The 27,205-nt window shown below is 38.0% G+C and overlaps 1 protein-coding gene across 1 annotated transcript in view; it reads right to left on the bottom strand.

The window, feature by feature from the left end:
* ENPEP (glutamyl aminopeptidase) overlaps positions 1-25,678 on the bottom strand; it is an 82,781-nt gene extending 57,103 nt beyond the window's left edge. The window contains 3 exon segments of the mRNA NM_001266656.1: positions 10,381-10,512; positions 12,844-12,985; positions 24,829-25,678. Of these exon segments, the coding sequence (NP_001253585.1) occupies positions 10,381-10,512; positions 12,844-12,985; positions 24,829-25,472 (918 nt within the window). The 5' untranslated portion in view covers positions 25,473-25,678.
* Positions 25,679-27,205: the final 1,527 nt, after the last annotated feature.

Below are 27,205 nucleotides of genomic sequence, written 5' to 3'. Positions count from 1 at the left end.
GAGAACCAAATACCACATCTTCTCACTTGTAAGTGGGACCTAAACATTGAGTACTCACGGACACAAAGAAGGAGGCAATAGACATCAGGGCCTACTTGAAAGTAGAGAGGGAGGAGGGTGAGAATGGAAAAACTACCTATCGGGCACTATGCTTATTACCTAAGAAGTGAAATAATCTTTACACCAAACCCCTATTACATGCAATTTATTATATAGCAAACATGCACATATACCCCGAACCTAAAATAAAAGTTTAAAAAAGAAATATTTTACAGAAAGTTACCATAAAAAAAATCAGATCATAGATTTTATTCTATGACTGCTACTTTGATCAACAGAGCCAAACAATCAGAGAATATATAGCTACAGTCCATTAATTTTGTAACATAAGTAGCCAAAGCATAACTGTGTCTTAACTACCATATATCACAAACATTTTTATATTAAGGACTCTACCAACACACTAACATTTTCTGTCATTTAAAGCTCCAACATGGTTTCTGTAATCCATGTAACAATAGAACATCTGTGATGTTTGGATTTGGTGATTTTAAAAAGCATCCTCCCCTATGCTGATGCCTTCACTCATCCTCACCACACTTCCTGCGCTCTCACCCTACCTTTAATGTACGCTCCATCTGCATCTCCTTCTCCTCTCTCTGGCCTTTGGCAGAGGTGACTGACTCTCCGCTATCATCTGCTAAGCCTCAGCGCTTCTGTCCATGATAAAGTCCAGCCAATTACCCGTGACCTGTCATCATCATTTAATAATTGCCATTTTTCTAGTTTATGTGCCTGCTTTACCGAGATGACTTTTTAAGTGTATGACTACCCATATTGAAATAACATGGAATGAGGAGGGATGCATACATGTATTTTCTTTCTTCTTTATTTTTTTAAAGAGTCATACATTTCTTTTTTAATTTAAGAACCCTATTAAAGGTTAAATATAAAGTTTGTATGTCTACTTTATCACTTTATATGTAAACATTATGTATAAACAAAAATATGAAGTTTGTAAGGCTTCAAGAACCTAACTTTTATGTATATATTTACTTTTTGAAGACAGTAACTTCCCTAGGCAAATTAAATTACCTGGTATACCACTGTTGGATACCATTAGTCATCTTTCAAAGCACTAAATCTATGGAGCTAGTATCAGTGGAAAAAGTTTGGGCTTTCTACAGCCTTATTCAGCTGATATTCTTTTGGGAGTTTTGATATTTCTGCCTTAACATAGCTGTTGCTTTTCCCTATTGGAGCCTACTGTAATGTAGGCTGTTAGAGTTCGTTGTGTTATCCCTTTCATTCAAGTGTCTCAAACCATTTGAGAGATAGAACTTAAGTCCATGAGAATTGATTCCTGGTTGATTACCATTACTCCCTTTAAGTGTCCCTTTGCCAGACTTGACTTTACTTGACAATCATGACTAGATGCACTAGATCAACCTTCCTTGAACAATTGAATGCGGCTGTGCACCATCTTTATCTTCAGCGATTATTTACATCCCTGCAACCAAAACCAAGCACAAAGCTCAGAGATAGGAGTATTATGATTACTTATTAGTCTTATTACTGAGAACTTAAATTTTTTCAAGGAATGTGGTAAGCACTTTCCATGCAACACTTCTTTTACTCCACACATCAATTCTATGAATCCAGAATTATTAATAATAATAGAGAAACTGTGTTGCATCACTGATAATTACCCCAATCCTTTCACTGGTCCAGTTCCCACAACCCCTAATCCACACTAATAAATCCAATGAGTTCTAAAAATCAAAAGCTTTTTATATGTTTAAGCAAACTAATTTGGCAATATCATATGACCTGAACTGTTAAGAGGTTTTCGAAAATCTTTATTTTTCTCACTAAAAAAGTTGCTGCAGAAGTATCACTGATTATAAAGCGTTGCCCCAAATCCCACTGTAGTTAATCATTAACATATAGTATTCAAACTACATTACCTTTCACAAATCTGAAAACTTCTGAATTCCAACAGACAACTGGTCATGAGGGTTTGGGATAAGGATTGTAGACCTCTATTTGTAATTTTAGAGTTCGAAGGTGATTTGAAAATAAATTTCCTCATTGTATACATGAGAAAAATGAAGTCTAAGACAGGACTGATGCTAGAGTTCAGGACAAAGTCTGTTTTCACTATATCATGCTGCCTATTTTCTCTACTTATAGGACTGAATCCTGACTTCCCCTAGCTATAAAATACAGATAATAACAGCACTTATGTCATAGGGTTATTGCGAGTATTAAATAAGATAACACACAAGCAATGTTTAACATGTAATAGTTCTATGTGTCCCATCAAAAGTATTAGTATCATTGGAGATAATACACTGACTTATTAACCTCTGTAATTTTCTGTGTGCGTACTTCCTTGTACGTGATTGATACTCACACTGTGGTGTCCACATTGCCAGTAAGAACATTATGAAAATGCAGGGGAAAAAAATAAATGTTATGGTTTTGACTTTCAAAATAGGCTCTTGATGCCCACGCAACAAATTTAAAAGCCCAAACTTTTTGGATTGCAAGGGCCTGGTTCCAAAAGACTTTTAGCAATAAAAACAGAAGGCCAGGAAAAAAGCAAACCACAGGGTTTTTCACTCTAATAATAGATCGAAAAGAGAATAAAGAGATGTCCAGGCTACTCTGTCTCAAAAAACTAGACAAAATTTACCTGGGCCAAGGAAAGTAAGGGAAAGTTGTAGGGACAAGACCTGAAACAGATCCTAAAAGAGTGCGAGGGCACTGAGATGAGGACACTGAACTTGGAAAGACCATGTGAACAGAACAGAATCAGCTTAAACAGACTGCCCGTTACCACTTGCACCGTCACCTGGGTCAGAAGCCAGGCAGGGCCCTGCAGGGTTCCACCTGGGAGTGCTGCAGCCCCGCGGTGCCCTGGATCCACATCCTTAGTGTCCCTGTCTATTGAGTGTTTTCTATTGATAGAGGTGACCATGCATTCAAGTTTGCCCAGGAATGTCCCTGGAATGTAAATCTGTTGCTTACCTGTTTATACCTCTTGTTCCAGCATAATTAATAACCCCTCCTCTATTATTTGTTATATATATTTATAGATGATAAAATACATGATCACTCTACTTATTGACAGCAGCCTGACTTTTCACTGCTGCTCATCCCACAGAAGTAGCACTATTTATCTCTTGAGGTTTTTTGGCGAGATGTCATCTGAGCTGCTTCAAAGAGGCATATCATTTTAAATGACGAGCGTGCTTAAAGGATCCCTAAAACACAAGCTGAGATCCTTGGCTCTCAGGGCTAGTAACACCAAGAAAGACCTGAAAACACACTTGGGTGGCACAGGGCAATGATGACTATATCTGTTGCACATCTCAATTGAAGTACAGATATCAGCGTATTTCACTCCCTTCAGGGTTTAGCATCCTCCTGTGCACAGAGTAGATGCTCAACAAAGACTTATGCAATAATCAGTTTGAAGAAACTGTTTCAGTATCAATACTGAGGTAGCCAGAATGAGAAAGAGAAAATAAATCTGTATCGTTTTTAAATCTATAAATGCATATTTAAGGTGCATAGCTGGTATTACTGAACATGCCATTAATGTGTTAAATTTTATAAAGTTTATGTTCTTTTAAATTATTCTTCCAGCAGTAGGTGGAAAGTTAGCAGAGGAAGGTACTTAGTAGAAAGGAATAGTGATACATCAGTTTTTTTCTTTTTAAGTTTTGCCTTATCAATGTGATATACTCTGTCTAAATTTTAGTTTGCTCCTTCCTCATAGATAAATTAGTATGTATATGCAAAACCTTGGTTTGAAGTTTAGGTGAAAAAACACTTTTTTTTTTTGCTGTGGCTATGCTGGTTCAAAACATGTTCAGAACTCTGAGTTCGGAACTCAGCTGCTATCAAGTGCTGTTTGAGAGGACACTCAGCATGGCCATTAGGTTATACAAAGCATTTACTGGCTGCTTACTTTCCATTTAAGTTAAAATTTAAGTTGTCTGATGCTTAGTGATTATTACTGCAGTATAGTTTTTAAGAAATTAAAAAATGAACATTAAAAAAATCTAAATTACCCCATAAAATTTTACATTATTTTTATTATTTTGTTTATATTTTTGTAAATTTAAATAAAAAATAAGAATCATTAGCAATCCTCCATGGCTTGCTAAATTAAACAGATTCATTCAAGGAAGATTAATAACCTTCAATTTAAAGATAACCCTTCCAGTAAAGAAATTAATTTAAAAAGCACTAATTAAAATGTTTTAGAAATCAAATTCATTCTGAAAACTTAGCAAAGCCACAGCCAAAATAACTTTTTAAAATAATGAAATGAACGTATGTCAAAAATAATTCTGAGGAAAACAGAAAAATCACCTTTAGAACACCACAATAACAGTTGTTGTGGACATCCACTGCGGAATGCTACAATAAGTGGTAAAAAAAACTGAAGAACAAACAGGGTATTTACACAGCCTTTCATTATCACTCCCTAAATATTTATTAATCACTGTGATGGTCATAATGTATATCCATAAATTATTTGTTACTCCCCCCTCCAGGAAGTGGAGCTTAACTCTCTTCCCTTTGGGTGTGGACTGCATTTAGTGATTGCTTCTAACAAACAGAAGATGGAAAAGAAAACTAGTAAACTAGAGCAGAGAAACCTAGCAGACACCATCTCAACCAAGTGATCGAAGTTAGCATCACCAGGAATAAGTCATGAGGATGTCATGTACCCCCTGATAGGACGTGATGAAAAGGACCCTTCACCTCTGTGGTATTCTCCAAAATCCAAAGCCTCAGTCTAATCTTAAGGAAACATCACACAAACCCAAACAGGAACATTCTATGAAATATCTGAACAGTACCCTTAAAAAGTATCAGGATCATAAAAAAGAAAAAAAACTGAGAAATGTCATATATTAGAATGAATTAAGGAGACACACTGCTAAGTATAATGTAGATGTATCATCTATTGGATTTTGGAACAGAAAAAGCACATTAGTGAAAAAACTGGTGAAATCCAAGTAAAGACTGTTGTTTAGTTAATAGTATTGTATTATATTGATTTCTTAGATTTGACGAATGTTTGATAAATGGTTATATAAGATATTAACATTAAGGGAAGGTTACATGGAGATTCTGATATGTCTTTGCAACTCCCTGTAAATCTAAATTTCAAAATAAGAAGTTTAAAAATATACCTCTGAGCATTAAAGCAATGAAACTTAAAAAATAAGATTATTTCTATGAAGAGAAATACATAAATCAAAGTCTATGGCACAAAACCTAAAACTATTATGAAGATAGGCTGTTTTTAAAAATCCATGGCATATATACATACATACTTTCTGCCCTCAGCCAATCTTTCTAATCCAGCCAAACAATGGAAGCAAGTAAGAAGACACAGACAGTAGGAAGACCCCATTCACAGATAGAATCCCAGATGCAATTATTCAGCGATCAACCGGTAAGACTTTTTGGAAGAAAGTACAACATAATCCCTTCTACTGAGATATTAGAATTAATATGGTCATAGTATAAGCCTAATTAAATGGATAATATCTTACACCAGCATTCTCTTAGTGAATAATTCTTCCCAACTTCCTCTTCTGTTCAGGAAAGCCAAGGCAAACTTGACTAGAGTTGAAATAATCTCTGACAAGGAGATTTCTTGTTTTTGCACACATACTTCTTTGTAAAATACAGATGCCAAATGTGCCCAAAGAAATTCAAGGCCTCCTGAGATTTTTGTTTCTCAGCAACAGAATCACTCACGCCATTTATTTTTTATTTATTTACTTATTTATATTTTTGAGACCCAGTTTTGCTCTGTCACCCAGGCTGGAGTGCAGTGACGCCATCTCGGTTCACTGCAACCTCTGCCTCCTGGGTTCAAGCGATTCTCCTGCCTGAGCCTCCCGAGTAGCTGGGATTACAGGCACGTGCCATCACGCTCGGCTGATTTTTGTATTTTTAGTAGAGACAGGGTTTCACCATTTTGGCCAGGCTGCTCTCAAACTCCTGACCTCAAATAATCTGAGCACCCCAGCCTCCCAAAGTGCTGGGATTACAGGCACGAGCCACAGCGCCCCGCCACCATTGTCATTTAACTCGTCCTGAATTTGATTCCTTAAAGACTCATGGAAAGCTAAAGCATTCTGGGAAAGTTACTGTAGACTTTTACCTCAGAAGGCATCACAAACCTAACAACTTCAAATGATTTTATGTATACTAATACGGGTGATTTCTTTTTCCTACTTTGTGTTTTCCCAATTTTCAATAATGTACATGAATTAAACTTATAATTTTAAAAACTCAAAAATACATTTATAATGTACATTGTTCTTGGTTTGAAAATGAATTGCAATATATTCCAATGGGGAACTTTGTGCTGAACTCTCAGGTTCATGACATGCTTATTGGGAATACTGTTTCCTCTCTGATGACTCCTGCAGGAACAATAGGATTACGTTTTGTTTTCTTTAAAAACAGTAACTAGACAGTTTGTTCACATAACTAAAAAGTCATATAATCTCTGCATACTATGCACAGTTCAGGGTGTGTCCACTTTTTTATTTTTCTGTGGTAAAATTCAGTGATTTCATTTACTGTAAAACCCTAATCAATCAACTAAACCTGAAGAAGGCCTCAGGAGTAGATTTCTTGCAGAGTTGTAAAAAATCCTTCCATCAGTGGCTGGCCTCAATTGTTGCTAAACTATTCTTAGTAACTCTTCATGTTACTCTGTTTAGAATTGAATCAAAATGCAATGCAATTAATTTAAAAGGAAAATATGAGAGAGAAAAGACTTCTGAGCTACCTTCAAAACCAATTTAATTTTTCTCATGAGCAACAAGGATATTTTAAACATAATGAATGGTTCAACTCTAAAGTCGGCTATACTCTCCTCAACTAAACAATTAAGAATGCAGGCATTGATTCTGTGTTTATTGATATAAAGGAACTATTGTCAGAGAGGCAAATATATCCAAGAGAGTTTAATCAGGGCATTATAGATTCTTAGATTGCATAGTATAATCTGATTATGAATAGCAGGTGGTTAATGTACCAGAAGAAGAGTGGATAAAATAGTCATCTAATAATGGTGTACAAAACAGCTACATGGCTTCATTTTTTATTTTTGTTTTTTACTAAAAAAGTAATAAAATGACTTTGGGTCCAGGTGGTACAGTAAAGGGATGCTTTGATGTACCCCACTAATCCTAATACTCAGAAATTAGTGATAAAATATAAAAATGGGAACAAGACATAAGGATCGGGAGCTATAAGCATACTGAGCTCCAGTTTTGGAAGGAATCGGTCAGAAACAGGTTCCTGGGGATCAGACCCAAGCCATGCTTTGGAAATCATGTTCTAAAACTCTGACTACTAGTTCTGATTGTTTTCTCATCACTTTTTGGTTTTTATTTTGTGACAATCATATTCTTGAATTTTTGAATATATTAATTAAAGGTTGTGTGTATGCATGTTTAATTTTGTTATGACTTTTTGGAATTCTCTTTTGTTTTTCCAGTTATCACTATTTTCTCCCACTGTGTTTCTATTTGTCTTAGATGTTTTTCTTTTATGTTACTTGTTTTCCTCATATACCTGGTTGTTCTTAGCTTGTCTGCTAAGTTCTAAGAATGTAGGACTCTGAGGCTGGTGTGAGTTTCCTCTGGTGTTACATTTCAATAGATTTAAGTAGGTTGGTTTTTCTGTAACTCTCTGGAGTAGGAAATCATACCAGGAGCAGTTTGTACTTGGGTGGGTGTCAACTATTAGATTTCAACTTACAGTGAGTGGGTAGGGAGCCAGGAGGCGAAGCTCCCAAATGCCAAATGGGAGGAACTCACTGTGGAGCATTTGCATTCACACTAGATCCCTTAAATTTCTCCCATAAGGTTCTGTTCAACTTTTAAAGGAAACGGACCCACAGTTTTTTTCAGGAGGGGAAACTCTGGCTGCCTATCTTCTATGGAAGGGTTGGAGGAAGGGGAAAGCGGCACATCTCATTTTCTTGAAACTTTTCTGGCTCAGAGCCTCTGAGAAGTTTCAAAAGAGAGTTTGGCTTCTGTTGATCTTTTATAAAATAGATGACTGGAAAGTAATGTATTAAAACAATATTATGTTTGTTTCCCTCCCAAATGATGGAACGCATCACTTATTTAAGACAAAATGTTATGCTCTCAGTTTTCATAGAAGAACCATTTAAGAAATAATTACCACCTACAGGACGTTTTGGGATCTTTTGCAAAACTATAGTTTTTCATTATGTCACTTCAAATCCTTTATATAAAACCCATCCCAAGAACCCAGCTAACTAACTGGTACAGGCTTTAATGATTTACCTAGCTAGTATAATATTACAAGTAAATGTCCTTAGTCAGAGGACCTGGTGATAGAGTCATGTTGGAAATTCAAGCTCACTGTCATTATTAGAAAATAACTGCAAATACTATGTCCTCTGCTGATTGGTTAAATGCATTGTTCTTACCTATGAGACTCTGTCATCTTTAGTACAATTGCTTAGCCTTTCTGTTTCCTCTTGGTATTTCTACCTCAAATAGAGAAATTTGCCCAGAATGTAATAATAATTTTTAAAACTTAGTGTGGGAAACACCTGCACATGATGAAAGACAGCCATGCAATAGAATTGTCAATGATGAAGAAAGCAGCCTCAGATGAAAATTGCATGTTTGCTAGACTGAAAGAAAAAAGCAAGCTTGACTAATGTTCTCACCTCTATATTAAGCAAGAGGAATGCCATCGACTGCACTCAGCACAATCTAGAAAAAACAACTTCCCCTTTCTGAAGCCATTTCCTTTTCATACCTAATATTATCTGTCAGCCACTGGTAGTTCCCTTTACCATGACTGAAGTTTGCATCAAAGCAACCTACATGGCAAGGGAAAGTTAGAATATGGATGAGTCCTCACGATATGCAGCCCCTTTGAAAAGGTCTGTGGACATCCCCCACTCGCTACAATTTCGATACAGTATAGGCAGCATGCTGGCAACCCAGGTTGAGGACATCTAAATATCAACTCCTACTACACCAAAGCAAAGGCAAATTTTCCCTTTGTTAATTTCACAGGAAATAGAGGAACCCATCCTCTCTCCTCCAATGACTGATGAAGAGGTAAAGATATTTTCAGAATATCACACTTCAGAAGGCTAAGCAAGATACAATATTTGGAAGGAGCTTGGAATTTAAGTCTCTACCACCTGCCAGATGGGTCATCTTGAATAAATAACCTAAATTCATTAAACTTCAATTTTTGTCATCTCTAAAATGGGGGTGATGATTTCCTCCTTATAAAATTATATTGCAAAGATGGTGAGGCTTTATATATTTAAAATATATGGCGCAGAGGTGGATTAACTAGAACTGGCTTAATAGACAACCTAAACATATGTTCAGGACATAAGCAAAATGGGGGCCTCCAAAATGAAAAAAATTAATTAGGTAAAAATATGTGGTTCTTCAAAAGAAAACGATTAGGCTGGTCGCAGTGGCTCACGCCTGTAATCTCAGCACTTTAGGGGGCCAAGGCCGGTGGATCACCTGAGGTCAGGAGTTCGAGACAAAGCTGACCAATATGGTGAAACCCCGTCTCTACTAAAAATATAAAAATTAGCCAGGCGTGGTGGCAGGCGCCTGTACTCCCAGCTACTCAGGAGGCTGAGGCAAGAGAATCGCTTGAACCCGGGAGGTGGAGGTTGCAGTCAGCTGAGACTAATGTTGACTAATGTCACTGCACTCCAGCCTGGATGACAGTGCGAGAGTTCATCTCAAAAAAAAAAAAAGAAAACTATTGAACTAGTTGTCTTGATATTTTTTTAAAAAGCTTATTTATATTTTATCATACTTTTAAAAAATGCTTTTGGATACTTTGCTGCTACCCATTTTGATTACATATAGGAATGGAGCCATAAACTTCTCAGTGCCTCGTCATTCGAAGGATATTCCTTTGCCTCAGGTTTCCTCCTCTCTCTCTAGTCTATATCTGAGAGAGATACACATATACCAAACCCTTTTTTTACATTGGGCATACCCAAACATGTTAAGATATTTGTGCTGGTATACTTAGGAGCTAGTTTTTGACGTATAGCAAATGTTCCCTTGAAATAATTAAGGCCATAAATACCTATGTCAGTTGTGTTGGTTAATTTTTTACCTGTGTCCTTTCAGCCTACATTTTTCTATATTGTTCTATGTATTATCAAGTTCACAGACCCTGGGGACTAATGGGCTTTTCTGGCATGTCATTTGGAAAAAAAAAAAAAAAACTACTCAAAAAAGGTAGAAAATTAATTACAAATGCATAGGTGGTAAATGTTTAAAATATAATGAGACTCACAGGTTTTCCACTATTTGATATTCTCTTTACAGAGTGAAATTGATGTACAGCAAAGCACACCAAGTACGTGCTCATAGGGACAGACTTCTCAAAAGTTGTTCGATTCCATTTATCATCCACTGACTCTTCTTTCTATTGAAAAAAAAAGATAAACTTTTAGCTATCAAAATATCAATCATATATATACAAGACAAACAGACGATTACCCCAAACCTTGCTTTCTAGTCAGAAGTCCTTTGTCAAAGCTTAGCGGTCTAATTGTTTGTGGTGATGTGGAAAAGACTATAGGAAAATTTACTTCGTTTTTAGAACTGTTAAAGACTGACTGAATTACACACTGTATTAGGTTTTTCAGGGAGAAATAAAATATTGACTGGACCATCAGTTGAATAGGAGTTTATCTGTCTACACTAAACACACCATGCTGACCATAATATTTGAGAGTCCTGCAATCTCCTAATGAAAAACAGGCTCGTGCTCAGGTATTTGCTGATTCGACTGTGCAGGAGGGCAATTGCTGTACCCACTGTAGTGGAACATTGGCTTCTCTTTTCCATCTTTGGTTGTCTACTTCAAAGACCAAAGGTATGGTCACCGAAGTCAGTGCCTCGGTCTCCATGGACAGAGCGAAGGATTCTATTGCTTGACACAACTATTGACCTATCTGGCTTGTTGTGCCCATGCCAGCTCTGCTGTCCTCACTGTTGATCACCAATCCTAACACTTCAGGATTGAAGTGTTACTTGAATACTTGCCCAACTCCTGCTTCCATTATTAAACATTTCCACATCTCCTGCAGCCACTCTATTTGGGATGGTTTAAAAAAGATTAAGTGAGGGAGGCTGGACTAGAATGGGTGCCGCTGACACTTCAAGCATGTGTGTGCATGCCCTTGTGTAATCGTGGTGGGGCTCCAGGCTACATTACCATAAAAACGTAGTAGTATAGTTTTGATCTCCTAAGAACCCAGATATTCTCCTACTTCCAGGACTACTATTTGGATCTAGTAGAAGGTAAAGTGTAACTCTGCACAGTGAAAAGGCCATAAGGGAAGATCTTAAGCAGAAGTTGGTGAATTTGCCATTTTCCCCCACAACTTCATCTAGATTGGTGTGTCATACTTTAAGTTATCCTTTCCTCTTTCTTCTCCAATCAAACCTTAGAAGAAAACAAATTGGTAATTAATTCTCACTGAGGCATAGATGGCTGCTAAGAGTACATTTTAATCCTCTTAAGTATTTATTTGCTTCATTTTGTTGTTGCTTTCTCAAGGAATATTTTATCATTTAAAAAGATGAATTTTAAGATAATATTTAAAATAGTGGATCAGAAAGATGGGAGACATAATTTGGGGCCAGTGCCCTTCTGATTATTATACCTAAAGATGAGCCTGACCCTTTTACATGTCAAATGTATAAAGTATGTAAACCTCAACTTTGAGGTAATGAAACTCTAGGTAACAACATTATCCATTATGGGGATAGATGCAATAACAGAGAAAAGTGTTTTATGTTAATGAATAATTTATACAGGCAGAAATTATCAGCCTTTAAAAAATTTTTTCTCTTTTTTCTTTTTTTAATTTTATTTATTTATTTATTTATTATACTTTAAGTTCTGGGATACATGTGCAGAACATGCAGGTTTGTTACATAGGTATACACGTGCCATGGTGGTTTGCTGCATCCATCAACCCATCACCTACATTAGGTATTTCTCCCAGTGCTATCACTCCCCTAGCCGCCGACCCCTTGACAGGACTTGGTGTCTGTGTCCATGTGTTCTTATTGTTCAACTCCCACTTATGAGTGAGACCATGCGGTGTTTGGTTTTCTGTTCCTGCGTTAGTTTGCTGAGAATGATGGTTTCCAGTTTCATCCATGTCCTTGCAAAGGACATGAACTCATCCTTTTTTATAGCCTGTTTTTTTTTCTCCAGACATTTAACAAGCACTTCCCATTCACCAAAAGAGTCTATGGGCAAAGTGTTCCCTGGTTTGCTTCCACAACCCAGTGTTTAAGTGATGATTTTTTTTTATAGTAGCTTTATCTTTTTTTTTTTTTTTAACAAAAACAAAAACTGGGTTTATATTCACCTGAAAACTAGATAGTGAGTAGCCCTCAAATATTTTCAAGTCTGTAACTCCATTAGCTTGCCATTACTGCAATTTGTCACGACTCAGCGATGCTGGCAGCTAAGCAGAGCCCAAGCAGATGTACGTGTCTGCGGCATTGTCTCTTGCATAGAAACACCAGTGTGCCTTTCTTGCCGGACTGTGATATCTTACAGACTTCTAGGACTCAAAGAAAAAGATTGCCAAAATGTATTTCACTCGGCTAAATAAACTATTAGTGCACATTTAGTTTTAGAATTCAATGGGTTGTCTTTCACAGAAAATCAGGTAATTGGCCTAATGTTGTCAATAGACTCTCTGCATAAACAAAACATTTAAAAAATACTTACCGCCACTGGCATATTTGAAAGTGCTTCATATTCTTTGGGATGGGTGATAGATATTGTATAAGTTGCCTTTTTGTTGGGCTCATCAAAACAAGGAAAGGATTTCCTGGCATCTGTGGGTTCATGATCGGTGGCCGCTATGCTCCTTAGAAAGAAACACACAAACAAAATGTATGCTGCTTCTTCTGACAACCCCTATGTCTCTATTCCTAGGGAAAAAAAAATCAGCTATGCAATTATAACTATTACATTTCCAAAAATGAGGTTCCATCTAGAAGACTATCAAATACTTGTCAAAAGTTTTCCTGGAATTTTTAGGTTAACAAATTTTTAAAAAATTCTGAGACAGATTGCTTCAGATATTTCATTCACATATTTATTTGTCAAAAACCACAGTTACTTCTGCATCAACCTAACAGCTATTTTGGTGCCATAACTAAAAATCTGTGGAGGAGCAAAAATAAATCCAATTATGAGCTAGTACTCTCTCCACTCCAAACCCATTGAGCAACAAGTAGATAAACAGAAAGCCAAACTTAAAAGCTTTTGTCTAACTACCCTTATGGGAAATGAACAGCTGTCTTCTGTCACAGAGTGGAGTTTATTACAGAGTCCCCAGTCCCTGCCCCAATGGCACATTCTTTGTTATTTATATTACACCAGGGACAAAACCCCCAGTTTCATTTCCATGTAAAGGCAGTGCTGAGTAATCTCCTAGGTGAAGTAACCTTTGTCCCAGATTAAAGCTCACTCTTAAAAAGAGACAGCAGCATTTATTTTTATGGCTCTAACTAGGCATATGCTTGTGTAAACTAAAATGTTAATGTTTACTATTTTCATAATTTCAAGGTGAAAATATTATTTTCTGAGTAATTGCTCAAAAAATCAATAAGCATATACTTCTTACATGTAAACATATTACAGTAAGAGAATACTGTATATTTGCTTATTAGAAAATCAAGCAAAGTAAAAAGTATAAAAGTAAAGAAATGGTCATTTCTATTCATTAATAATATGTATACGGAAAAATGTTGTCGTTCAGGATTCTCAAAACTAAGAAAGAATACCATAAAGAATATCAGGCTAAATTATTACATTATCCATTCATCCAAGAAATACTAATTGAGTCCCTTCCACACACACACACATGCACACACAAGCACCTGTGTGTGCATGCACACATTTGCAGACATTTTTCTGGCTGCTGTATGAAACCGCCTTTGCAAAATTATAACAGAGGAAATTATGACAGTGAAAAACGTCAGCCCTAACCGACTCCATCTTGCTTTTAACCTTTAAGCTGTATTTGTTCATTCCTGAGCGCAGGCTGAACTAATTTTGGGAAGGAATTCGGTTCATGGTTTGACTCTGAAACCAAATTGATAATAGCCCTTTCCTGAAAAGACCTCCTTCTTCCCTGGGGACCAGTCTGCCTTTGCAGGACTAACAAATTAGCTACAAGATTAGAAATTACAGTTTAGGGGTCATGCAGCCTCTGGCTGCAAAGTCTCAACCTCCTCAAATTCCTCATGGGGATAACATTACTACTGTAAAACCTAAGATTAGTGCTTGAGATATTTTGCAGACTCTGTCCTTGATAGATCAGCTGACACCACCCAGACCAGTAATCTGGCTCAACCAGTTCTGCCATCCCACCCAGGAACAGAAAACAGCAAGAAAAACTCACTTTCGACCCTCTATGATTCCATCTCCAACTTGACCAATCAGCACTCCCCACTTCCCAAGCCCCTACCCGCCAAATTATCTTAAAAACTCTGATCCCCAAATGCTCAGGGAGACAAAGTTGAGTAGCATTAAAATTCCGGTGTCCTGCACAGCCGGCTCTGTATGAATTACTCTTTCTCCGTTTCAGTTCCCCCAATCTTGATAAATCGGCTCTGTCTAGGCAGCGGGCACAGTGAACCGACTGGGCGGTTACATGTATAGATAAGATTCCAGATGGCTTACAGGGTGTTAGACAAGAGATACACAAATAAATAAATAATTTAGGAGAGTGATGATAGCTATATAGAAAATAAAACACTGGAAGAGACAGAATGACTAGGAAAAGTGGTAAGCAACATTAGGTAGAGTAGTCACAATCTCTTGGTTTGTCAAGATCTAAATAATAAGAAAAAGCCAGGCAAGTGGAGGTTCAGGGCAATATGTTCAAGTAGAAGGAACCATTAGTGCAAAGTCCCTAAGATGAAAAAGAACCTGATGTGGTTAAAGAATTGAAAGGTGTCCAGTGTGGCTAAAGAACACTGATCCAGATGCACTGGAGCCAGAGATAAGTTGGACATGAAGTCAGCAGAGTCCAGATCAGGAAAATATCAGAGATCGTGAGAAGAGCATGCATTTTATTTTGATTCAAGGATTTATTACAGTCAAGGATTTGACTGCCTTTGGCCAAATATGGGAGTGTTGGAACATCAAAATAAACAATGGGATTATAACTCATTGAATAAATTAACAATCTCTGACTTTTTACTCTGATTTTTTAAAATGAATAAATAAATGGGTGACAAGGGAAATTTCTTCCTTCCAGTAGATTGTCTACTAATAATATTTGAAGGAAAATTGATTTTAAAAAATCATCAGTGGGTGCCAAGACAAGGGGGTGAAAGTTTGCGGAGGAAGGGATATTTGCAAGGTTTCAAAAAAACACCCTGAAAGTTACCTAAAGAGAAACATTTTGGCCGGGCGCGGTGGCTCACGCCTGTAATCCCAGCACTTTGGGAGGCCGAGACGGGCGGATCACGAGGTCAGGAGATCGAGACCATCCTGGCTAACACGGTGAAACCCCGTCTCTACTAAAAAATACAAAAAACTAGCCGGGCGAGGTGGCGGGCGCCTATAGTCCCAGCTACTCGGGAGGCTGAGGCAGGAGAATGGCGTGAACCCGGGAGGCGGAGCTTGCAGTGAGCTGAGATCCGGCCACTGCACTCCAGCCTGGGCGACAGAGCGAGACTCCGTCTCAAAAAAAAAAAAAAAAAAAAAAAAAAGAGAAACATTTTAACTTTACAATGGAGCCGTTTGTTGGACACTACCTTAAGCAAGCTACAAAGGAAGCATCCCTAATAAGAGTTCAAACAAGCACCGTGTGTCTGTAATGCGATTTCCTCAGAGAGACACATCACTTCTGTGATAGTCCTGACAAAGAAAAATAAAAAATAAAAAGTTTAACTTGCATTTTTAAACCATGAGGAAAATCAGACAAGCTAAAACTGAGGGACATTCACAAAATAGCTGGCCTGTATTCTTCAAAGATACTAACTTTAGAAAGACAAAGGAGGACTAAGGGACTTCTTTTAGTTTAAAGTTTAAAGGAGTCTAAAAGAGCATGACACTAAATGCAATGCACCATTCCAGACTGGGTACTGGACTGGGAAAAAAATCATTTAAAAAGACATCATTAGGTTAGTTGATAAAATTTCATTACAGACTGTGAATTAGATAATTGTATCAATGTTAAATTTCATGCTTATTTTAGAGAATGCCCCTGTACTTAAGAAATATGCTCTGATGTTAAGGGATAAAGGGAGAGGATGTTTCCATGTGCTCTGGAAAGGAAGGGGAAGGGTTACCGGCTAAAATGTAAACAATTAGTGAATCTAGGTTAAGTATTTCTAGGAATTCCTAGTACCATTCTTATAACTTTTCCTATGAGTTTGAAATTATGTCACAATAAAGTTACCCAAGAAAAGCCTCAGTTAAGAATTCATTCTGCAAAAGAATAATCATTGATTAGTTTTGTGACATTAACAGTTTAGTCAATTGAAGTTTCTAAACACCTTGCAGATTGTAGTTAATTGCAAATATATCAGACTCTAAAAAAGCCTGTACACTTTCCCAGAGTATGAAAGTTTTATAGTAAGATCCACCAAGCTCCAACCCCATGTTTAGTTAGCTGCCTTTTTCTTCTGAATTCTTCTGGCTTCTGATGTCTTCCAGAGGCAGAGGAAAAGGAAAAGTCACTCCTTGCAAGAATGTCTCCGCTGAGTCACACCTCAGAAATAGGCCAGCTAATTTGAGAAAATGAATGTGTGTGAGTGTGCACGCGTGCATGCGCGCACCACACACATCTTCGTGTGTGGGAGGTGAGAGGAAAGAGGGAGTGGAATTACACTTTCCTAAGCTATAGCCATGGGGTATGTTTTCAAATACTCTATTTTACTCTTGGCTGGATGCTAGAATATGAACACACACACACACACACACACACACACATATATATATATTCCTAAGAATCCAGGAAAGAAAATAATTTTCAATCCTTTTCTTACCTTCTCTCTTTAAAAGACATTCTGCTTGATTGTAAGCAAAAACTACCTTTCTAAACCAGCATATTCCTGAGCTTGCCAACGGTCATGGAACAGAACAGTGTGGGAGATTTCTCTGTGCAGTGTGTTTGGTTCAGCTCAGTGGTCGTCTCAGCAAATGTCAATCACAGCAAGTCTAACTCAATCACAGTGACCCAGATATAAATACAGTGACATTCATCAACCAGAAGAGCTATATAATGTTTATTTTTTTTCTTTTTTAAAGTTCAGAACCAATATGATTTTATGGGGAAAACCCTTTTCTAAGAGCAAACATTCTTACATTCTAATCCACTTCAGCTACTTAAGTGAGATCTTGACCGAGTCACAAAACCCCAGACTTTTAGTGTCCTCATCTGTAAAACCTAGTCACCAGAGCATGTATGGCCTCTTCACAGCATTATGGGGAAGTGAGAAGGGGTAGATTACATGTAGTAATACATTTGAAACTCCCTTAAAATTTACATAATGCGGTTAGGATATACCTCATTCTACATCTCACAAATCTAGAATGTAAGAATCTACATCTTGTAAATGTAGAATGCTGACTATGACCTAGCACTTTCACAATCTGAAATATTTCAAATTCTTTCATTTGACTGCAATATATACTGGAACAAAATTACTTGGTGTATATACACTATATGCAATACAAGCATTTTTAAAATGGTAAACTGTTCTTTTTCTCTTGAACTTCAGAATAACTCAAAAGCTCCTTCTTATATATCCTAAATTCCATCAGTCGGCCCTAAACTTTTCTAAGTGTATGCAAAGTTGAAAACAAGGAGTAAGAGATAACAATACAAAACAATTCTAGATCACAACTTATTTGGGAAGGTTGTATTCAGTGATTAAAATCAGATGACTTGTGTTGCAAATTAAGAGAAAAAGGCTGACTAATAGCACAATATGTTCAGGAGTGACTTGTGGGTATGTCCTGAATGATTATCACGCCAGGCAAATGTGTTGGAGTAAACCACCTTCCCACAAGGGCCCCCTATGCCACATTAATAGGTCACTTACTAGACCTAGAACAATAAAATGATAGTCTATGCAATTTAGTCATTTCCAAAAGGGAAGAGCATTTCTCTGGCATCTCTGAGTGAATCAGATCAAGGTGACTTTAGAGAAAACTGAGGGAGAAGGGACGATAGCACAAACTGTGGCTTGAATCACTCTGAATCGACTCTAAAAACAAAAACCAAGAAAGGTACCTAATTATCTCATAAATCATCGGGTATGCTGCTTCCAGGGAAGACTCTCCAGCTGTGTTGAGCAATTTTATAGTTGAACCAGCAAAATAAACAACAAGTTTTGGGTGAAATCCTTAAACACAGAGCTTCTGATTCAGAACAGGTAGTCACAATTGCTAGAAGTCTATATATACTAAATAAAGGGTTCCAGAATTACGTACAGGAGCAGATTGGTGAAAAACAACCCCTCTAGATTGTTCAGACTTCTGTGTATTTTTATGGTGGTTTGAATTATCCAGTTAGTTATTTAACTTTATTTTCCAGTTGCTTTTTTTCTATATAGAAGATATTCAAGGTCAAGTAAAATTTCTTTTTGTTTTTTTGCTTCCAAAATAAAATACATTTACTTAGCCTCCTGCAACAAGTAAACAAGACCAAAAAGAAAATATATTCTTTGTTTGTTTTTGTTCGTTTGAGATGGAGTCTCACTCTGTCACCCAGGCTAGCGTGCAGTGGCGCGATCTTGACTCACTGCAACCTCTGCCTCCTGGGTTCAAGCAATTCTTCTACCTCAGCCTCCAGAGTAGCTAGGATTACAGGCGTGTGCCATTACCCCCTACTAATTTTTGTATTTTAAGTAGAGACGGGGTTTCTCCATGTTAGCCAGGCTGATCTCGAACTCCTGACCTCAGGTGATCCGCCCACCTCAGCCTCCCAATGGGCTGGGGTTACAGGCATGAGCCACCTTGCCCAACCAAAAATCTATTCCTTATTGACATTCTTATTGATAATGGGATAATAGCTCAGCATACCAATCTAAGAATATAATCAACAAACTGACATACAATAAAAATTTCAAGGTCAAAACTACATGTGCTTGAGTATACATACACATCCGTGCACGTAAGAATACATTACACACACACACACACACACACACTTAATGATGATTATCTCACCGATGTTTCCACTCAACTCCTAAATCTTTATTACAAGCTCTAACCTTGCGCTTCAGACTTACATAGGCAAGTGCTTACTAGTCATCTCTTCCTAGATGTCTGACAAGCCATCAACACATCTGACACTGAACTTACGACCTTCCCTTCTAACGTGGCTATTTCCCACCTATTTCCAATATCAACTGAGGTGAAGTCTAGCTGGGGTATCCTAGACCCATAACTTTAACTCACCCTTCCTCGTAGTCAGTCAATCTGCAAATCTTGACTACTTTACCTCCAAACTATTTTCTCCATTGTGCACTCTCTTCTCTATCCTGAAATCACTTTTCCTATCTGATTCTTATCTTCTCTTTCCTGGATTGCTCCAATATCTTTCTTATATCCAAGTGTATAGTTGAGTTAACTCTTTCTTTCACCATCCATATCCAAAAAGTCACCAGGTAATTTCTCCTTCGTAATACCTATGATGGCTATTTTTCCTTTTCCTCCATATGGGTTTTCCTCAGTGATATCTAGCTAGCCTCTTCATATAAACTTCCCCTACAAACTAATTTTCTTGTCCTCACTATGCTTTTCTGACTTGGTGCCTTTCCTTTATGCCTGCTTTTACTTTCTCACTGGTCTCTGCTGCTCAATTCCCACCATAACATCAAAATTCAGCTTAAATCCTACTAGTGCTACGAAGAACACCTTGGAAGCCCAAACTAGAAATGATCTCTTTGAAATTCCGGTTGTACTTCCTGTCAATTCCACTGTTTCTCTGCCTTTAAACTATGGAATTTGCATTCCTAAGTTCAAATACACACACACACACACACACACACACACACACACACACACACACACACTCTCTTCCTTTCCACAGGGTAGGGAGAAAAGGAACCAAGGGAAAATTTTCACCTAAGTGGGAATGTAGAGATGTTCTTGGTGGAAGTTAGGCTCGTTTATGGGAAAGGAGCTGTGGTAATGCAATGTGTCCCAGCATTTGCCAGAGGACACTAGTCATGTGAGAGTTTATATGATAATATTTCCATATATTCCATTTAACAATATTTGAGTGTTCACTGTGTGCCAAACAGTAAATGAGAGACATATATCCCTACTCTTAAGAACCCCACAGAAGAATCCATAGCCAGAGATAGTTGGAAAACTACATAGAGGACGTTATCACATAAAAGTCTCTGAAAACCCTATAATCCCAGCTACTCAGAAAGGTGAGGTGGGAGGATCACCTGAACTCATGAACTCATGGGTTCGAGCCAGAAGTTCTACTCCAGCCTGGACCTCATCTCTTTAAAAAAAAAAAAAAAAAAGTCTCTGAAAAGTTTCATAATTAAAAAACAAAATCCAAAACAGATCATTGTGTATTTAGTATTATTGCACAAACTGATTTAGCCACAGAATCTCTCCCCTGCTATTTTTCTGGTAATATCCACTGAGATCCCCATGCAACTAGAATTCTGCGGTCCATACTTTGGGAAATGCTAAGTAAGCATAATTCAAATGCTGACAAGGAAAAGCCAAATCTTGGAGAGAAGAAAATATATACTTTGGAGTTTGAGTGGAGGGAAACTCTTTTAGGGAAGGGAACAGCTGAAAATCCTACATAACACGGTGAGAAAATGGGAAGAAGGAGGGTGTGGTCAGAGGAACATTCCAAAGGTTCCAATCCTTCCAAGTGAATTTCCTTAGACCCTAAAGAATAGACTAGAGAGTAGGAAGAGGTAGATCAATAAAGGAAAAGCGACTGGATGTTTCTCAAACTTTCTCCTTCCATGCCCCACTACAACTCTGTTCCCAGAAAGACAATGTGGAATTCTAAATTGTGCACCCTTTCTTCCCCATGTCTTAATCTTGAGAGAAAGCATCTTGGGTAGCTGTGAAGTTTGTGAAGCTCAAAGTCCTGATTGTATTTGCAGAAATTAAGGAATTTTGGTGACCACTGAGTGCAATCCTGTTTAGTTTGCCTTGTGGTTGTCACATTAATATCCCTAACTGCTAATACTCAATCCTGGAGTTACATTTTACGTTAAGGTCAGAAAATATAATTTTTGACTCCGTACTTCACATGTATTACTATGATGATGTTTAAAATGATACAAACGTCACATATGATGAAACTCACTCTATAGTATGAAAGAAAGGCACTGCCCCTGGTGAACTCCCTCTGGCGGCCCTTATATGGAGCCTGTGGATGAGAACTCCTAGAGGCTGCATTGCCAAAATATTACTCACAGGCTTGGGAAAAAAAAAAAAACATGATGCACTTTTCTCATATGCTTGAAATATTTCAGACAAGGAAAACAAAAAGTATTCCATTTAGCCTAAATGAGGTTATTGAGCTGACGCCAGATCTGTTCCAAAACCATGTGTGTGCAGTACAGAACTGGCAGCATCTTTTGTAATGTGAGAGCTTCAACTGCTCCCAATGAAACACACAAACTTGGGAACAGCAATCCTCAGAGAGAGCTGAACTGAGCATCAGCCTTCCTCACCAATCTCGCCGTCATTTCACATTCTCCAATCAAAAGTTAAGTCAACTGAGCTTCAGAAGGGCAGCTCTCTGGTATACATTTTATGGCGAAATTAACTGGTACTGTAAATTAACTCAAAGAGTGAGAGTATTTGTGTATATAATGCTTTCTTAGACTTATAATGTACATAATACAAACTTATTAATGGAAACTGTGTAGTTCCCATTTTTGGCCTTCCTAATATGTGTAAAATTTTATTTCATTATTTTATAAATATTTTGATGGTTTTACTCAGATAAAATTTCTCTTGTCTTTACGATCTAAGAAGCAGTTTTAAAGTTTTAGCAATAATATTTAAAAAGTCTTGACTCGCTTTCACTTTAATGAATTTTTAGAATCTCTTTAAGGTGGATATTCTTCAGAATATTGCCCTTCCTTCGACCATTGGTAAACACTTTAAAAAAATCATTGTATTATTAATAAGGCTCAGAGAAATAGGTGCTTTCATACATTGTTGGTGGAAATGGAGTTTGGGACATATTTTTTTGGAAGTCAGTTTGGAGACACACACATATGCATACACATATTCATGCATATATATGTTATATATGTATATGCATGTACACATATATACGCAGACATACACGTGTTTATACACAGGTAGTATTGGCCCATCTTCTAGGAATTTTCTTAAAGAAATATTAGAAAATATTCATAAATAGTTATTTACAAGGATAGTCAATATAAGTATGTGCCTTCTTCTAGATCCTTACAGGTGAAAAAATAGGAGCAACTTAAATACCCACATTTAATGGAAAAGTGAATCAACTACATTGTATTCATATAATGGCCTACAATGTATCCATCAAATCATTTGTGGAAGAACACCAAATGACCATATTAAAGCGTTGATGCTATATTGAAAAAGCATGTTCCACAATACTAGGTATAATATAATTATGCCACAGCTATCTATGTCCAGAAAAGTACTAAAAGAGTCTCTGCCTAAATGTTAACAATGGCTATACTTGGGTAAAGAATTTATGGATGACTTTATTTTTTCTTATAATTATTCTCTGTTTTCTGAGTTTTCTTCAATAAATGTATATTATTTATGTTATCAATAAACGAAGTACTATTACAATATCTTGGTATATTTGTACATTTTGACCCAGCAATTCTATTTTTAGGGCTATATCCTAAGGAAACAAACAGATGCACACACAAAGAGGTATTTAGAACTATGTTCTTTGGTGATTTGTTTATAATAATAAAATACTAGAAACAACTCAAATGCTCAACAATAGAATTTGTTTTAAAAAATTACAATGTATTCAAGCGATGGAATATTTCACCTCTTTAAAATCAGATTCTTAGCTGTTTGCAGTGGCTCATGCCTATAATCCCAGCACTTTGAGAAGTGGAGGCAGGAGGATTGCTTGAGCCCAGGAGTTCAAGACCAGCCTGGGCAACATAGCAAGACCCTGTCTCAATAAAAAACAAAAAACAGATTCTTGCAAACATGTAAGATTAAGGGGAACTTCCCACGACATTAAGAAAAAAAGGCATATAGATAGACAGATATAATGCAATTAAAGGTTTGATTGCCTAGAAAAACATTAGAATATACATTATTCTGCTAGCAGGGATTACCACTGGGCAGTGAAATTACTTACAGATTCTTTTGATTATCCTTTTTGATAACTTTTATGCTTTCAATGATGTAATTTTTATGAACATAAAAAAATACGTAAATGGTAAGAGTGTTTTATTGCTAGCAATATTAAGATATAGGATCTATATAAGCATGACCCCTCCAGATATTTTCTTCAAACTATCACTTCTACTCGATTTATCAGTTTACCACACAGGAATATAGGAATATTTAAATGTTTTGTTTTAGTCCATGGGTCTGTCGGACAAACAATAGAAAGAATTTTGACCAAAAATTTTGCTTGCTCTATAAGATGCTTAAAACAACAGGAAAAAGGGATATTTGTGGGTGGACTGGCCCAAGACTCACATCTTTAAACTGTGACACGAAGCTTTCTTAATCATTTACCTCTTCAGAATCTAAGCCAGCAAAGCAGTCCGGAGACAACACAAGGTGTAGTGTAGCCTTTCTCCCTGATGCAAGGGCTACATCTACAGTGTGAAGGAAGATTTTTGGAGTTCAATGAGAGAGTTTATGCCTTTAACATAGCTCTGGTAGTAGCCACTGATAGATACAAAGGCTAAATAGGTGGGTAAGTAGAATAAATATCTATCTACCTAGATAGATATTTGTATAAAAATATTTGTATGTGTTTAACTATTTAATGTATCTTTTATGTTGTTAAAGGTTTAGCATTACGTTTGCATATTGCATGATGAGCAACAAGCCCCGAAATTTATCTATGCCACTGATGTGTGGACTTAATGGGTATTTCCTGAAAGCCTACGTGCAAAGCATGGTTCTGGCCATAGGAGACAAAAAAAACAGTCATGTCTTCCTTTCCAGATGCAAAGACAATTCTGTGGATCACATGTGATTTTTCAATGTCTCTCTTCTCCAAAAAAGAGACATTGGACCAAAAAAAAAAAAAATGGACAAAATAATAACGGAAATTTACTGATGTTTCACGTAAATTTAGTGTAATACCACTTTAAAAGTTCACATACATTGCTATATATATATTGCTACATAGCCTGGGAATATCACTAGTGAAATTTACCAAAGGCAGTTTTCACACCTGAGATAATGTACGGAAATCCTCAAGATAGGGTGCAGTATATTATTATTTCTCCTGATGGAATAAAAGACTTAAATTGACTTTTGACTCCACAAAGCTCGTTCACTACTTTCAAGTTTTGTGACAGGGTTTGGAAATACAACAGGGCAACAATTTTGGCTTCCCAGATGGACAGCCAGAATTGAAACCAAGAGCCGATCAAGATCAGACCAACATAATAATTAAAAGTGGAGAGTGAAAAGAAAAGGAAAAGAAACGGAAAGCAGATATGTGAGTTTAAGGGAGGTAAAACAAAAATTAATATTTACTTGACTTGTCCGTTCTCCGTGTAGGTGGTTCTGTAAAACCCCACGAGGGAGCCGTTCAGCCAGCCGGCGAACTCCATGGTCAGGAGATAGAGGCTATCTCCACTGCTGGGGGTAAGCTCTTCCTCCGCCTCGACAACCACATACTCCTGCTTTTTGTACTCGAAACATCTCCGGACTTGCACCTGGTTCCCCGAGGGCCTCTTCAGCTCGGGGAGTCGGGTGATCCTGGTCTCCCGGAGGTGCAGCCACAGGTACCGGGTGGGCGCGCTCAGATTGATGGAGATGCTCACGGTGCCCGTGTAGGTGTCCTCCTCCAACAGGGGCTTCACGTGCAGGTCGTAGTGGACCGGGTTGATGAAGTCTGGCAGTCGAAAGTTTTTCCACTGTCCGCTGTCATCCTCACTGGCCGGGCAGATGTCCTGGTCCTGGGCAGGAGGACCTGAGGGGCTGGCCGTGGAAGACGGCAGGTGGGAAGGAGCCGGCGCCGTGCCCGGCCCACCATCCCCGCCGGAGTCACACGATCTGGTCAAGCCCACGGCAAGTCCCACTATTAATCCTACACCCACCACCACCGCACAGAGAATGGCCACGTGTTTCGTTTGAATGCAGTATCTCTTAGAGCCCTCTCTCTCCGCAAAGTTCATTTTTGCTTCCGAAGTCAAGTGTTACACATAAAAAGATGTTAAATTTAACTAACTAACGTCAGCAGACTTCCTTTTTAAATTGGAAGGAATCCCCTGATTTGGCAGCCTGTTTTCGCTTTTCCCACACCTCTCTCTCTGGCTTCTTGCGCCTTTTCCTCTCCCTTTTCACGTTCCCACCAGCCACTCAGGGTGAATGCGGAAACAAGGGGGGTGGAATGAGGACTCCGTAAGAGGAGCCGAGTGGGAGGAAGAGGGCTGGAGAGAAGACTGTCACAGCTCGCCTTATAAACGACGCATCTCCACCCCTACCCCTCCTGCACCGCAGCGAGTTAAATATAAAACAGGGCTTCGCTTATCAGCCAACGGGAGGATGAGCCCTTGCCAAAGCTCCGTCAGCAGCTTTCAGGGAGGAAGCGTTTGGGAGAGGTGTGCTTACGATAGAAAATCTCAACCTTTGCCACTCAGCCTGGGGCTTCTTCCTGTTGTGTTCACAATCTCTCCTTCCTAACTAAAGGGCTTCTTGAATTTCAGCTATTTTATCAGATAGCTTGCCAAAGAAACTAAATGTTTTCTTTCATTTTTTTCCCCCTCATATTATGTAAACATTCAAAATCTGTCCTTTGGAGAAGTCATATCCTGGAATTGGGTGCTCAGGGTGATTCAAGGACCACCTAGGTACTCAGTAAATATTTGTGGAATTAGATTAGGAAAGCATAGCCAGGTAACACTAAATCAGTTCAGCTGGTGCTGAATGAATGCGCGAGGGGGATCCCAAAGAAATTAGCCAAAGCAGTAGTGGAGCTGGAAAGCTTAAGAAGAAGAGAGAGAGAGCAAGAGGGGGAGAAGTCTGAAAGGACAGAGGGACAAGAAAGAAGCCCTGCTTGTCCCCGCAGTGTGCCTCCAAGTGAGATTGACTTCCTTAGACTTTGATGAGGTAGAGCACGTTTAAAGTAGATTCCAGATGTGAAAATTGACCTGTTGGTAAATCCATCATCCATGCAAATCTATCATTTTGTTTCTGAATGACAAGATCAGGAAGAAAAATTGCAATGAACTTCATATTTACTGGCAGCTTAGCTATGGACTGACATTTAGAGAGGTTAAGTTACTGCTCAAGGTTACACACCTGGCAAATAGCAGAACTGGGGTCTGAACTCAGGTCGACTGAGTCTAAAGTCCATATATCTGGCTAGGTGTGGTGGCTCACGCCTGTAATCTCAGCACTTTGGGAGGCTGAGGCAGGTGGATCACCTGAGGTCGGGAGTTTGAGACCAGCCTGGCCAACATGGTGAAACCCTGTCTCTACTAAAAATACAAAAATTAGACGGGCGTGATGGTACACGTCTGTAGCACTAGGTACTCAGGAGGCTGAGACAGGAGAATCGCTTGAACCTGGAAGGTGGAGGTTGCAGTGAGCGGAGATTGTGCCACTGCACTCCAGACTGGGTGATGGAGTGAGACTCCATCTAAGTAAATAAATAAATAAATAAAATTTTTTTAAAAAATTAAAGTCCATATATCAACGATTGCATTCTACTGCAATCGTTAAATATTCGTTAAAGGATACATATTCAAGGGTTAAGTAACTATGAAAAACTTGGTATTTCCCCAAATGCAATCCATGGATATTAACAGATCTACTTGCCAAGCAAACAATGCTGGGTTAAAGTGAAAAATCTTCTTTTACTACTCTCTATTCTTGCAGAGCCTCCAGATGGTGACACACATTATGA

Source organism: Macaca mulatta, chromosome 5, assembly GCF_049350105.2.
Source record: "Macaca mulatta isolate MMU2019108-1 chromosome 5, T2T-MMU8v2.0, whole genome shotgun sequence".
In the NCBI taxonomy this organism is placed as follows: domain Eukaryota; kingdom Metazoa; phylum Chordata; class Mammalia; order Primates; family Cercopithecidae; genus Macaca; species Macaca mulatta.
The sequence above is the reverse complement of the archived record's forward strand: the minus strand, read 5'-3'. Positions and strand labels throughout refer to the sequence as shown.